The 13,243-nt window shown below is 44.6% G+C and overlaps 1 protein-coding gene across 1 annotated transcript in view; it reads right to left on the bottom strand.

The window, feature by feature from the left end:
• Positions 1–1,579: 1,579 nt before the first annotated feature.
• Positions 1,580–13,243, bottom strand: part of CCDC57 (coiled-coil domain containing 57) — a 110,775-nt gene continuing 99,111 nt past the window's right edge. Inside the window, exon 18 of the mRNA XM_034789326.1 lies at positions 1,580–3,496. Coding sequence (XP_034645217.1) covers positions 3,273–3,496 — 224 coding nt within the window. The 3' untranslated portion in view covers positions 1,580–3,272. The remainder of the gene's footprint in view (positions 3,497–13,243) is intronic.

A 13,243-nucleotide genomic window follows, 5' to 3' on the forward strand; every position in this document is an offset into this window, starting at 1 on the left:
CTTGACGTCTGATTTGTGTCCATTTATTCTTTTGCGTAGAGACTGTCCGGTTTGGCCAATGTACATGGCAGAGAGGCATTGCTGGCACATGATGGCATATATCACATTGGTAGATATGCAGGTGAACGAGCCCCTGATGGTGTGGCTGATGTGACCTAATCACCTAATCACATCAGCCACACTATCAGAGGCTCGTTCACCTGCACATCTACCAATGTGATATATGCCATCATGTGCCAGCAATGCCCCTCTGCCATGTACATTGGCCAAACCGGACAGTCTCTACGCAAAAGAATTAATGGACACAAATCTGACATCAGGAATCAAAATACTCAAAAACCAGTGGGAGAACACTTTAACCTGTCTGGTCATTCAGTGACAGACCTGCGGGTGGCTATATTACAACAGAAAAACTTCAAAAACAGACTCCAAAGAGAGACTGCAGAGCTAGAATTGATATGCAAACTAGACACAATCAACTCCGGTTTGAATAAGGACTGGGAATGGCTGAGCCATTACAAACGTTGACTCTATCTCCCCTTGTAAGTACTCTCACACTTCTTATCACACTGTCTGTACTCGGCTAGCTTGATTATCACTTCAAAAGTTTTTTTTCTCTTAATTAATTGGCCTCTCAGAGTTGGTAAGACAACTCCCATCTGTTTATGCTCTCTGTATGTGTGTATATATATCTCCTCATTATATGTTCCATTCTATATGCATCCGAAGAAGTGGGCTGTAGTCCACGAAAGCTTATGCTCTAATAAATTTGTTAGTCTCTAAGGTGCCACAAGTACTCCTGTTCTTCTTTTTGCAATAAAATAAAATTTTGCCTCTTACCATCAGAAGAAGAAAATGGAATGAAGGGATCAACCAAAAACATCTCTTGCCACCATCTACAGTTTGCTAAAGCAGAAGTTGCTCAGGGAAGCTGAATGAACAAAAATTGCCTTCCTGGCAAGATATCTGCATAAACAGGGATGCCATAGATTTTAAAATCCAAAGCCACTTTTGAAATCTGAGCTAAACACCCAGTGTACAGGCCATACAGATCAGTTTAGTAGGAAAAGCATTTTCTAAGGGTCAACCAGATGTTAGAATGTTGTTATAACAATTAAGTGAATGGGAATGTGGCTTTCCTCATTAGAGTATCACCATATTAATGCTTCAGCCTTGCACTTCTCACCAGGATGCAGAGCCACATCATACCAAGCTGCTCTGAATCTTCATGTTCAAATTGAAACCATTGGAAACAAGAGTTGCAAAGTTGCTGGAATATATATTCTATAATTATTTCAAAACTTTTGAATTCAGGCAAACTGTATAGCAACAGTTGGCTGCAACTATGATGTGAGGTCAAAATTTCTCTACTTGTTGGAAACCACTGTGCTTTGAGCTGCAGTCACAGCAGGCTCTGGATGAGGGGAATGCATCATGTTGTTCTGGTCCATGAAGGAACAATGTAAAAAGTATTTAATCTGATGATGGGACCTTCAAGCAAAATAAATTGGGAAAGGGCACAAAGGACGCCTCAGATCCAGTACTGACATAATAAAAGCACAATGAAATAATGGCTACTAAGCATGCAACTTATTACTATTATTTATTATTTATAATACCATATTATTTGTATTACCATTCGTATTATCTATATGTTAAAGCAAAACATTTTTGAACAGAACATTGAACAATTTTTTCATGTTATTCTTGAGCTGCCTACAGCCACGCTGTACAACTTTGTACTGTGTTCCTTTCAGATCTCAAACTGAGCAAGGGTTGTCTAGAGACAGAATTTGGACACCTATGTGTTGCAGGAAGAAGTGCAGGTGATTCAGTAAGTCTTTCTTCCATCTTAGGCTCTTAACCTGCAAACACACACATTATTAATTTTACTACCACGAGTAGTCCTTTTCAATAGGACCACTCCCAGTAGTAAAGTTAAGCACATGAATAAGTGTTTGGAGAGTCAGGGCTTTAGCACGAAACCAATACCCCAGCTTCCTGCAATGCTACTGGAGGTGCCATCTTGCCATTTTCAAAACGAAACAAAACAGAGATCCTGAGAACTCATGATCATTCAAAGGTCATGACACTTTTCATAAGTACAGTGGTGTGCTGGTCAAATTACAACTCAAAATTTTTCCTGCAATTTCAGCTGGAAACATGTTGTAAGGCTTAGTCATTTGTACAATGCTTTTAGTTCATCCAATGAAAGATTCGAAGTATTATTAATGAGCGTGATTCTCACAGTCTTGAAACTTGTGACATCACTTACACCTGTGCTAATCAATACTACCAGTGTAAGTGAATGGAGAATTCTGTTTTTGTATAATTTTACACCCATTTTGCACACGCATAAATGCCTACAGAAGGTACAAAGTAGTGCAGAATCAGGGCCCATCTCTTTGTACCCCTGGCTTTAAAATTAATATTAAGCAGCTACAGAGAATTGATTGTTACAGTATGTAGAATGAGTGCAGTGTTAGTAAGCATAGGAAAATAGCATGCTAAGGCAGCCCACAGAGATACATTTTCCCCTGTCTAACCCACACTCCAGTGCTTCTCAACAAAATTTTGCTAAAAACTGCAAGCTCTGCCTAAAGGCACAAGAGTTTAAATCTTTAATAGCGGGGAATCTATACTAACCTCCAGAAAGCAGGTGGATGAACTGACATTTAATAAGGTCAAACAATAAGCTGGGGCTATCCCTCCCTCAGCACCTTCCTGAACCCAGAACTGTGTAGGGGAGACACCCCACTTTGGGGGCACTAGTACCCAAGTGATGCCTCACCCCTTTCTCTGTGCCCTGGAGATGTGCAGAGAGGAGTCAAAGAGGCTAAAGGTGCCAAAACAAGGACCTCTGGATATTCAGAGAACCATCCACACTTTTGATTGTACTTTCTCAGTTACGTGCTGATTGGCTGTCCAACCCTCTCCCGCCTCTCCCCAACAGTCCCTTCACCTGAACTTCACCCTTGCCTCTCTTATCCTCTTCTCCCCTGCCCTGCCCCCCTCACTTCCCTTCTGTTTCCATTTAGCTTATCCCCTCCTAAGTAAACCCATCCAAAATAAGTGAGTAAACAAATAAACAGTAAAAATTAAACTATGGAACTAACCCCACATTTGCTGCCATCACCTTGTTCATTCTGCTAGTGAGTTCTATCCCTTCCCCCAGCCTCTGGCTGTCTGGTCTATTTAGACTGTAAGCTCTTCGGGGCAGGGGCAGTCCTGTACTCAGAGTTTGTACAGAGCTAAACTTACTGTCAAAGAAATCAATGTTTAACATTGTAGTTCCGGATTTTTTGCATCTGGTGGGAGATTTTTGACTTTATGGGGTGAGTCCGAGATGATTTGTTGGCTATTAACTTTGGTTGAACTTCAATGTTGGTTCCTTTGACTGTCAAGTCAGCAGCTGGTGCTCTTTCTTGATCCCCAGTTTCGATATTTTGCTGAGACTCTTCAAACTTCTTGGCTGTGTGAGTAGCTTTGAACTCTACTGAACAAAGGAAAGGAGAGAATGTATTTGTTCTTCCATTTGCAGTTATGAGTAAGACTGAAGAGTTGAGGAAAATGGAGTTATTTACTGTCAGTACCTTTTGTTCTCAGAATAGAACAACATAAGAACATAAGAATGGCCCTGCTGGATCAGGCCAAAGGTCCATCTAGCCCAGTATCCTGTCTTCCGACAATGGCTAGTGCCAGATGCTCCAGAGGGAATTAACAGAATAGGTAATCATCAAGCGATCCATCCTCTGTCGCTCATTCCCAGCTTCTGGCAAATAGAAGCTAGGGACACCATTCCCGCCCATCCTGACTAATAGCCATCAATGGACCTATCCTCCATGAATGTATCTAGTTCTTTTTTGAACCCTGTTATGGTCTTGGATATCACAACATCCTCTGGCAAGGAGTTCCACAGGTTGACTGTGTGTTGTGTAAAGAAATGCTTCCTTTTATTTGTTTTAAACCTGCTGCCTATTAATTTCATTTGGTGACCTCTAGTTCTTGTGTTATGAGAAGTAGTAAACAACACTTCCTTATCTACTTTCTTTACACCAGTCATGATTTTATAGACCTCAATCATATCTCCCCTTAGCCGTCTCTTTTCCAAGCTGAAAAGTCCCAGTCTTATTAATCTCTTCTCATATGGAAGCTGTTCCATACCCCAAATCATTTCTGTTGCCCTTTTCTGAACCCTTTCCAATTCCAATTCCAATATATCTTTTTTGAGATGGGGCGACCACATCTGCACACAGTATTCAAGATGTGGGCATACCATGGATTTATATAGAGGCAATATGATATTTTCTGTCCTATTATCAATCCCTTTCTTAATTATTCCCAGCATTCTGTTAGCTTTTTTGACTGCCGCTGCACATTGAGTGGATGTTTTCAGAGAACTATCCACAATGACTCCAAGATCTCTTTCTTGAGTGGTAACAGCTAATTTAGACCCCATCATTTTATATGTATAGTTGGAATTATGCTTTCCAATGTGCATTACTTTGCATTTGTCAACATTAAATTTCATCTGCCATTTTGTTGCCCAGACACCCAGTTTTTGAGAGATCCTTTTGTAGCTCTTCACAGTTTGTCTGGGTCTTAATTCGCTTTAGTAATTTTGTATCCTCTGCAAATTTTGCCACCTCACTGTTTACCCCTTTTTCCAGATCATTTATGAATATGTTGAATAGGACTGGTCCCAGAACAGACCCCTGGGGGACACCACTATTTACTTCTCTCCATTCTGAAAACTGAATATTGATTATATTGCCTTTATAGAGCCGCACAGTAGGTGTTGCATGCCTGGCTATGTAACCAGCTTTGAGCAATAGTCAGAGTTAGGGAACATGTAAATGTCCATTGGGCCCTGCACTCGATTGATTGATTGTTTTAAATTCTTTGCCCTATCTATTTGACCCTCAGTTCCTCTCAATGTCCTAAACCTATTTAATTCTGGGCTGCCTAATAGAGGGGAGTCCATTCAGTATGTGAACAAGAGTCACTGTTCTGTCTAACAACTGTTTTGACATTAGGTATGTGCCACCTCACTCCCCAGCATGGCCCTGGGTCTTTGGGAAAAGCACATATAGTGACGTTAACTTATATGATATGAGACTCAAGACACAACTGTGGTTAGCTATTGGAGTTGAGACCTAAATACTGGTTTAACATTGTGAAAAAGGATAGAATTGGCCAGCAGGACCTGGAACTCTGATGAGGAGGAAACCACCACCAGGAATGATCCCTTCAGTAAGAGATGATACAAGGAGAAAGATCTCAAGGGCCCAAAAAGCATTTCCATTAACTTGTTCAACATCAAACTCAAATCCAAAGGATGAGTAATTTCTTGATGGGAGGGTACATATCTGTGAGCTCCTTTAAAGATTACTGCATCAAGAGGCGTCTGTTTGCAGGGACATAGTAGACTAAAATAAACCTTTGCAGTTGTCAATAATATCTTTGACCACACCAGAGAGAGAGAAGAAAGTCTAAGGTAACTAAAACTGGGATGATACCAAAGCAAGGCTTCTACCTTGAGCAAAACTTTTAAACAAGTTTTCTGTATGACAGCATAATATTTCCTGGTGGATGGAGTCTAGGAGGGCTGCCTTGTTCTCCTGAGACAAGCATTAAGGACATCCTGACCTAAAAACCTAGCAGTTACACTGTCAAGTAAAATGACTTGAGGTCCAAATACCCCATCCTGCCATTTGGCTGAGATGACAGATCTTAACTCAGAAGGACAAAGACTGAATGGATAATCTTTACACGGGCACAGACGTTCCAAGAACTAGGTCTGCCATGCACAGGCTCAGACCTGTTGAATCCTCCTCAGAACTCTGGGGACGAAAGGAAATGGAGGAAAGGTGTAAAGGAGCACTTTCCCCTCTATGTATCAGAAAGACATGATACACACTGCATATCATTGCACACTTCGAAGCAGAATTTTAGCCCCTTGTTGTTCTAATATGTAGCAAACAAGTATGTGTATGGACGGTGCTCACCTGGTGTTTGAGTGACCACTTGTAATGAACTGCACCCTTTCAACTCAGGTTATTACCTATGGTATTATTATACCTGTCAGCAGCAGAGGGAAGAGTTGTAGGTTTGTTTGATTTTTTTTTTTTTTTTAAACCTGGAGAGCCGGGATTTCTATTTTTTGTGAGACTCTCTGGGCAAAGATACTAAAGGAATATCAACAACTGATGTCACTTAGAGGAAACAAGGGAGCAGTCAAAACAGCTTTATCAGGGGATGAAGTACAAGAAGGGCACACCTAGGACTGTCTCACTGGGTCATTCGCTTCTTAGTCTATGTAAGATGCCCAGGGTTCCCAATGTGCCTATTGCATTGGGAAGGCCATTGGGGTCTACATCCATGGTGGTCTGCACCATGGTTGAGCCGTCTGGAGATATCTTGACCCCATATGACTCCAAGATGGTTGATGTGCTTTCGGTGAGAAATGGTGTGGTGAGAAGGTGCTTTGTTCCTGCATCTCATCATCATCTTTGCTAGAAAAATGTGCAATATCAAGATCTCCTCTATAGCCTGTAGGGGAGCCCTCAGTAGTGAGTATCAGGGAGTGCGGTGCCGACGATATCATCAAGTCTCTCTGGTGCAGCAGAGACTGTGTCGGTGCTGATGTCTGGACCGTCGGTTCCACTCTTGCTGGCATCAGTGCCAACCAATGCTGTGACTGTTTGATCAGTGTGGTCGGTGCCAACTTGGTTTTCTCCACTGGTGCTGACTGCATTGTTGGTACCAGGGGTGGAGGCATGGTGTTTGATGAGACACTTGGTGCAGAGTCCCTTAAGGGTGAATTCGGTGCCATGGAGGAGACATGTCTTTGTCTGTGCCTAAACTCCGTCTCTTCATTTGGGCCTCGGTGGTGCCGGAGGTCACTGGAGCGTCGTAGGTGCTCAGCTGAGCATATGTCAGCATTGGGGGTAGCGACCTGGCAGGAGACCGCCGTTGTTTTTGCGGTACTTTCTGAGGAGAAGTCTGAGCCCTCTTTTTTGGTCTTTTAGAGGGTACATCTCCTTTTTCAGTTGGAGGAGTGCCCGGAGAGGCAGTCTGCTTGTCCGAGTTGGGTTGTAGGGATTTCTCCATTAAAATCATTTTTAGCCTGAGATCCCGCTCATGTCAGGCTCTCACTTTCAAATTGCTGCAGTGGGCACATTTTTGGGGGCTATGCGCCTCACCCAGGCAGCGTACACATAATGAGAGTCTGTCTGAAACGGACAGAGCTTTGTAGCAGGAGCTGCAGTGTTTGAAGCCTGGGGAGTCAGACATCTTAACGGCTAACTGTCCCCTGTGGGGAGGTAGCTAAAGAAATAAAACCAAAATTATTTTTAGAATAAAACTAACACTAACTATCACTTTCTATCTAACTAACTAGCTATTTAAAATATTTTTTCTAACGGTTTTAGGGAAGAGTGCTAACACTAACCCAGCGCTGCATCTTTAACCGAGGACAGTTGAGAAGGAACTGAAGGGCTTGGGTTGTGCATGTGCTACATGCGGCACAAACGACCACAAGATGTCTCCTGCGCAAGCATGACCCATGTGGACACTGCTACTATAAATCTCTGATCAACAGCACCGGGACACACTGACACCTGAAGTGGAGCACCCACCAGGACAACACTTGAAGAAGTAGTCCCAAGCGGTATAGTATCTACATGAAGAAAACCTAGATAAGTTTTAAACTCTGGGAGGTGTCCAAGGGGACATAAGGCTCCAAGTATTTTTCTTTGATTGAACTAGGTTCCTCCTCATCAGGAGTTGCAGCAGAATGGGATTGACCTACTTATCTTGGATCCAAGGCCACAATACTGAGCTCAGTTCCATGGGCTCCACAGATCAGATGATGGCACCAGTCTAGCCTTGAAACAAACTTCTTTCAGCACTAAGGGTTCATATGCACAATGCTGAGGGGATAACTGTTTCAGAAGAGATTTTGGAGGAACCAGTCCAATGGATGCAAAGGGGGAGTAGGCAGGGTTCATCAGCACCGACAATTCCAAGTCATTCAGCATCCCCTCTCCCATTGCCTTCAAAGAATGTTGACTCCTAGTACTTTGGACAAACAGATCTGATGGGTAAAGGATAACCGATCCAACCTGCTTGGATCAGAATAGGCATTGTTTTTCTTGGGAATCCTATGATCCACAGAAGCAGACTGCAATGGGGTCCGCCTGGATGAGACAACAGATCTCTGTGGGAACACCATTTTGCTGAACTATATGGCCTCTTGCAGCTCCTGGAATTGTAAGGGGTGTTTTCTTCAGCTTCCTCTGAAGAACTCTGATCTTTAGTTGGAAGAACTTCCTTCGATGGTTCGAGAAGTGTTTGCAATAGGACTGGGATTTTGGATCAGGTTTTGGAACTGATGGAGGCTCAGCAGCCACACTGTTTGTACATGGGGTGAACACTTTAGGAGAAGGTCACCCAGACTCAGGGCTGTCTCCAGGGTTTTGGCCGCCCCAAGCAGCCAAAAAAACCCAAACCCAAACAAAAAACAAAAACAACCCTCCTTCTCCCCCCCCTCCGCCCCCGTGATCGTGATCTGCGGCAGCAATTCGGCGAAAGGTCCTTCACTCCGAGCCGGAGAGAGGGACCGTCCGTCGAATTGCCGCCGAATAGTTGGACGTGCCGCCCCTCTCCGGAGTGGCCGCCCCAAGCACCTGCTTGACAAGCTGGTGCCTGGAGCTGGCACTGCCCAGACTCGTGCTACTAGTCTCTTGCAGGAGCAGGTTCCAGAGAGGAGTTTTATGGTCATCTTGGGCAAGGCCTTGCAGGCATCACAAGCTAAATGCCTGAGAGATGAGAACTAAAAGGTACTTTTCATGCCCAGATGAAAGGGGAAACATAGTGGGGCAAGGAGAACACTCCTTAAACCCTGTTTTCCTACACAGGTCCATTATCTTGGGCAAGGCCTGAGATAACAGAAAACCAACAAAAAATTGATGAGAACTAGGAAAAAAAATCAAACTCCTTTCAAACTATTTACAACTATTTTATGCAAAGAAACATGCAGGAGAAAGAAGTTGGTTCTCTGACTGTTCCACTAGGTGGATAGAGAAACTGCTAGAGGGCATGGAGTATTTCTACACTAGTGTATGAAATGTAGGCCACTTGGTATATGTGCACACACCCTTTAACGGCCAACTACTCTCAAAAATGCTTCTGTGGCCACATAGTTAGACATATAATATTTACACTGGGTTTCTGTGGAGGCAGGGCTGGCTCCAGGCACCAGCCCACCAAGCTTGTGTTTGGGGCGGCACCTGGAGGGGGGCGGTGCAGTGTGGCGCTCCGGCTCTGGCCGCCGGGGAGAGCGGGACCACGGCCAGGGCTCGCCGCCGTCCCCCCGGCGCTCTGGCCGCCGGGGAGAGCGGAGCCCCGGCCGGGCACTCCGCCCTCCTCCCAGGGCTCCGGCCGCCCTCCTCCTCCGGCGCCCTCCCCCCGGCCGCCGGGGAGAGCGGAGCCCCGGCCGGGGCTCGCCGCCCTCCCCCGGGGCTCTGGCCGCCCTCCCTCCCGCGCCCTCCCCTGCCGCGCCCTGTGTGGAGGCTGTGTCATGAAAGAAAAGTACATTTTAACTTCTTTTTTGTCCATTAATATAAAGAACAGCAATGCTTAACACAATTAATATTAACAACAAAGGGGAAGGAACTCAGGCCAAAATAGGGAAAGAAGAGCTTACAGAATACTTACGCTATGTCTACACTACGCACCTTTTAGCGACACAGCTGTGCCGCTACAGCCATGCCGCTAAAAGGCGCGCAGTGTAGCTGCTGTTCGTCAGCAGGAGTGAACTCTCCTACCGACAAAAAAGTTCCAACCCCAACAAGCAGCAGTAGGTTTGTTGGCAGGAGAGCTCTCCTGCCGACAAAGCACTGTTCACACTGGTGCTTTTGGTCAGCAAAACTTTTGTCATTCGGGGGAGGGGGGTTTCACACCTCTGAACGACAAAACTTTTGTCGTTCAGTTTCCAGTGTAGACAAAGCCTTAGATACGTTATATAAGTAATCAGAGCCTGATGAAACAAATGCACAAATACAGAATGGGGGAAAACTGGCTTGGCAGCAGCATTGCTGAGAAGGACCTGGGAGTTGTGGTGGATCATAACCTCAACATGAGTCAGCAATGCGATGCTGTTGCAAAAAAAAAAAAAAAAAAAAAAAGCAATTGTAGGTTGCATTAACAGAGGCATAGCATGCAGGTCTCGGATGGTGATAGTACCGCTCTATTCGGCGCTGGTTAGGCCTCACCTGGAGTACTATGTCCAGTTTTGATCACCAGTGTATAGAAAGGATCCAGAGGCAAGTGACAAAGATGATCAAAGGGATGGAATGCAAGCCATATGAACAAAGGCTGAAGGAACTGGCTATGTTTAGTTCAGAAAAGAGGAGAGTAAGGGGGAATATAATAAATTGTCTTCAGAGATTTGAAAGGCTGCCATAAAAAAAGATGGAGAAAAGTTGTTTTCTTTTGCAGAGCTCAGGACAAGAGGCAACGGATTCAAACTACAGCATAGGAGATTTAGATTAAATCTCAGGAAAAACTTCCTAACTGTGAGAACACTGGGACAATGGAACAGACTGCCTTAGGAGGTTATGGAAGCTCCTTCAATGGAGGTTTTCAAAAGAGAGGCTGGATAGCCATCTGTCTTGGATGGTTTAAACACAACAAATCTTCCATCTTGACAAGTCCCTTCTTTGAAGTCTCATCTAACCCTATGATTCTAGAGTATTTAAGGATCTAGCTGAACATTTCAGAACCATTAGCAGTTATGTTCAAGAACCCATGGAGGACAGTGAGGGTGAGGCCTCAGAAGACTGGAGAAGGGCAAACATATTATCTATCTTTACAAATGGGAGGAAAAAAAGAGGACCTGGGGATTTATAGACCAGTTAGCCTAACTTTGACATTGGAAAGATACTGGAACAAATGATTAAAACAATCCATTTGTAAGCACCAAGTAGATGATAGGGAGATAAGTAACTGCCAACATAGATTTGTCAAGAACAGATCATGCCAGACCAACCTAATTTCCTTCTTTGACAGGATTACTGACCTAGTGGATGGGGGAAGCAGTAGATGTGATATATCTTGATTTTAGTAAGGCTTTTGACACAGCCCCACATGACATTCTCATAAGTAAAGTAGGGAAATGTGGTCTAGATGAAATTAGTATACAGAATGAAGTAATTGCAAAAAATGCTAATATAGTTCTGGAATGTATTGACAGAGGTGTTGTATGTAAGACACAGGCGGTAATTCTGCTCTGTTCAGCACTGGTGAGGCCTCAGCTGAAGTCCTGTGTCCAGTTTGGGGCACCACACTTTAAGAAAGATGTGTACATATTAGAGAGAGTCCAGAGGAGAGCAATAAAAATAAAACATCTAGAAAACATTACCCATGAGGAAACATTGAAAGACTTGGGTATATTTAATCTTGAGAAAAACAGACTAAGGGGAGACCTGAGAACAGTCATATGTTAAGGGCTGTTATAAAGAGGACAATGATCAGTTGATTTCCTTGTCCACTGAGGGTAGGACATGTGTAATCAGGTTAGGTTGCAGTAAGGGAGATTTTGATTAGATATTAGGAAAAACTTTTAAACTATAAGGCTAGTTAAGAACTTGAACAGGTTACCCAGGGAGGCTGTGGAATCCCCATCATTGGAGATTTTTAAGAACAGATTGCACAAGCACCTAATCGGGATGGTCTAGGTATACTTTGCCCTGCCTTCGTGCAGGGGATGGACTAATCTGAATGCCTCCAGTCTTAAAATCCTATATGCCCATTCCCAAAAGTGGGTTTTGAACACAAAGTGTCTGCATTAATTGATATATGCTATTTAAAGCAAAAATATTTACAAGAGGGCAGTGGAGTAAGGGCAGGAAAAGCTCCATATGTCAGAGTCTGCCTGGTACTGTACATAGCTCTGAAAGGCGTTTGATACAACCATCAGGAAGATATGCTATGTGTGGTAAATTTTCAGAAAGGCTGGGCCTGGTTGCTCTTTTAGCAGGTATAAATCTGAGTATATGTAAAACTTTCAAAAGCACCAAAGTGACTTAGGAGTTTAAGGCCCAATTTCAAAAGTGACTTAGACTCTTAAGAGCCTGAGTCTCATTGAAAGTCAATGGGACTTTGGCCAACTGCCTAAATCACTTTTGAAAATGGTTCTTAAGTTCCCAAGTCACTTAGGTTCTTTTGAAAGTTTTACCCTACATCTGATTTGTACCCTGTAGGCGTGTGTGGCCCTCCCGCGCTGTCACTTTCCAAGGGAGGCCACACCTCTTTGCTGTCATACCCCTGTAAGGACAGTCTAAGATAATGGGGAAGTTAGCAGTATCAGGGTATGTCTACACTATGAGAGTAGTTTGATTTTACTTAAATCAAATATGTGGAATCGATATTACAAAGTCGAACGTGTGTATCCACACTAAGGACAGTAATTTGACTGTGTGAGGCCACACTAACAGGGCAAGTGTCGACATTGGAAGCGGTGCACTGTGGGCAGCTATCCCACAGTTCCCGCAGGCCCCGCTGCCCATTGGAATTCTGGGTCGAGCCCCCAATGCCTGCTGGAGAAAAAAATATGTCGAGGGTGGTTTTGGGTAACTGTCATCATCCAACCGTCACTCCCGCCCTCCCTCCCTGAAAGCGCCGGCGGGCAATCAGGTCGTGCACTTTTCTGGTGAGTGACAGCGCGGACGCCACAGCACTGCAAGCATGGAGTCCACTGCGACCATCGCTGCAGTTATGGCCATTGTCAACACCTCACACCTTATCATCCACCTTTTCCAGAGGCAGATGCTGAGAAATCGGGCGAGGAGGCAACGGCAGCGTGGTGAGGACATGAAGTCTGAGAGTGGCACAGACCTGTCACAAAGCACGGGACCCCGCGCCATGGACATCATGGTGGCAATGGGTCATGTTGATGCTGTGGAACAGCGATTCTGGGCACGGGAAACAAGCACGGACTGGTGGGACCGCATAGTGCTGCAGGTCTGGGATGAATCACAGTGGCTGCGAAACTTTCGCATGCGGAAGGGAACTTTCTTGGAACTTTGTGAGTTGCTGTCCCCTGCCCTGAAGCGCAAGGACACACAGATGTGAGCAGCCCTGACTGTCCAGAAGCGAGTGGCCATAGCCCTCTGGAAGCTTGCAACGCCAGACAGCTACCGGTCAGTCGCGAACCACTTTGGCGTGGGCAAATCTACCA

The sequence above is a fragment of the Trachemys scripta genome, chromosome 14 (genome assembly GCF_013100865.1).
Source record: "Trachemys scripta elegans isolate TJP31775 chromosome 14, CAS_Tse_1.0, whole genome shotgun sequence".
Classification (NCBI taxonomy): domain Eukaryota; kingdom Metazoa; phylum Chordata; order Testudines; family Emydidae; genus Trachemys; species Trachemys scripta.